The sequence below is a fragment of the Salvelinus sp. IW2-2015 genome, linkage group LG2, assembly GCF_002910315.2.
Source record: "Salvelinus sp. IW2-2015 linkage group LG2, ASM291031v2, whole genome shotgun sequence".
NCBI classification, from domain to species: domain Eukaryota; kingdom Metazoa; phylum Chordata; class Actinopteri; order Salmoniformes; family Salmonidae; genus Salvelinus; species Salvelinus sp. IW2-2015.
Genome location: NC_036839.1, coordinates 20,942,859 through 20,943,125, shown reverse-complemented (window position 1 = coordinate 20,943,125; position 267 = coordinate 20,942,859). Strand labels below are relative to the sequence as shown.

At 39.8% G+C, this 267-nt stretch overlaps 2 protein-coding genes across 2 annotated transcripts in view; both read right to left on the bottom strand.

Moving 5' to 3' along the window:
* The window catches only part of LOC139029043 (uncharacterized), a 12,435-nt gene that overhangs the window by 4,515 nt on the left and 7,653 nt on the right, over positions 1-267 (bottom strand). The gene's annotated exons all lie outside the window — the stretch shown is intronic.
* Positions 1-267, bottom strand: part of LOC111976699 (uncharacterized) — a 4,879-nt gene that overhangs the window by 1,483 nt on the left and 3,129 nt on the right. Inside the window, exon 5 of the mRNA XM_070449233.1 lies at positions 264-267. This exon is cut by the window's right edge and continues 194 nt beyond it. Coding sequence (XP_070305334.1) covers positions 264-267 — 4 coding nt within the window. The remainder of the gene's footprint in view (positions 1-263) is intronic.

Here is a 267-nt window from a genome sequence, read left to right as displayed (position 1 = left end):
TCCAAAGACATTGATTTGGTTACTTGTATGATGTACAGTATGTTGTTTATGATGATGTCATCTAACTGAATCTTTAATAGATTCCAATCATTCAGATGGAGTGATCTAATGTAATCTACAGACGTGTGTTACCTTTCATAGACAATGTTCATGRATTGAACCCTGATCTTCCAGCAGAATCACTGAATCTGAGGGGAATGCTTGCTCTGAGCATGCCCCCTGTGAACACCACAGACTGCAAGTGCAGCAAAACAAGTGGTTACCTGT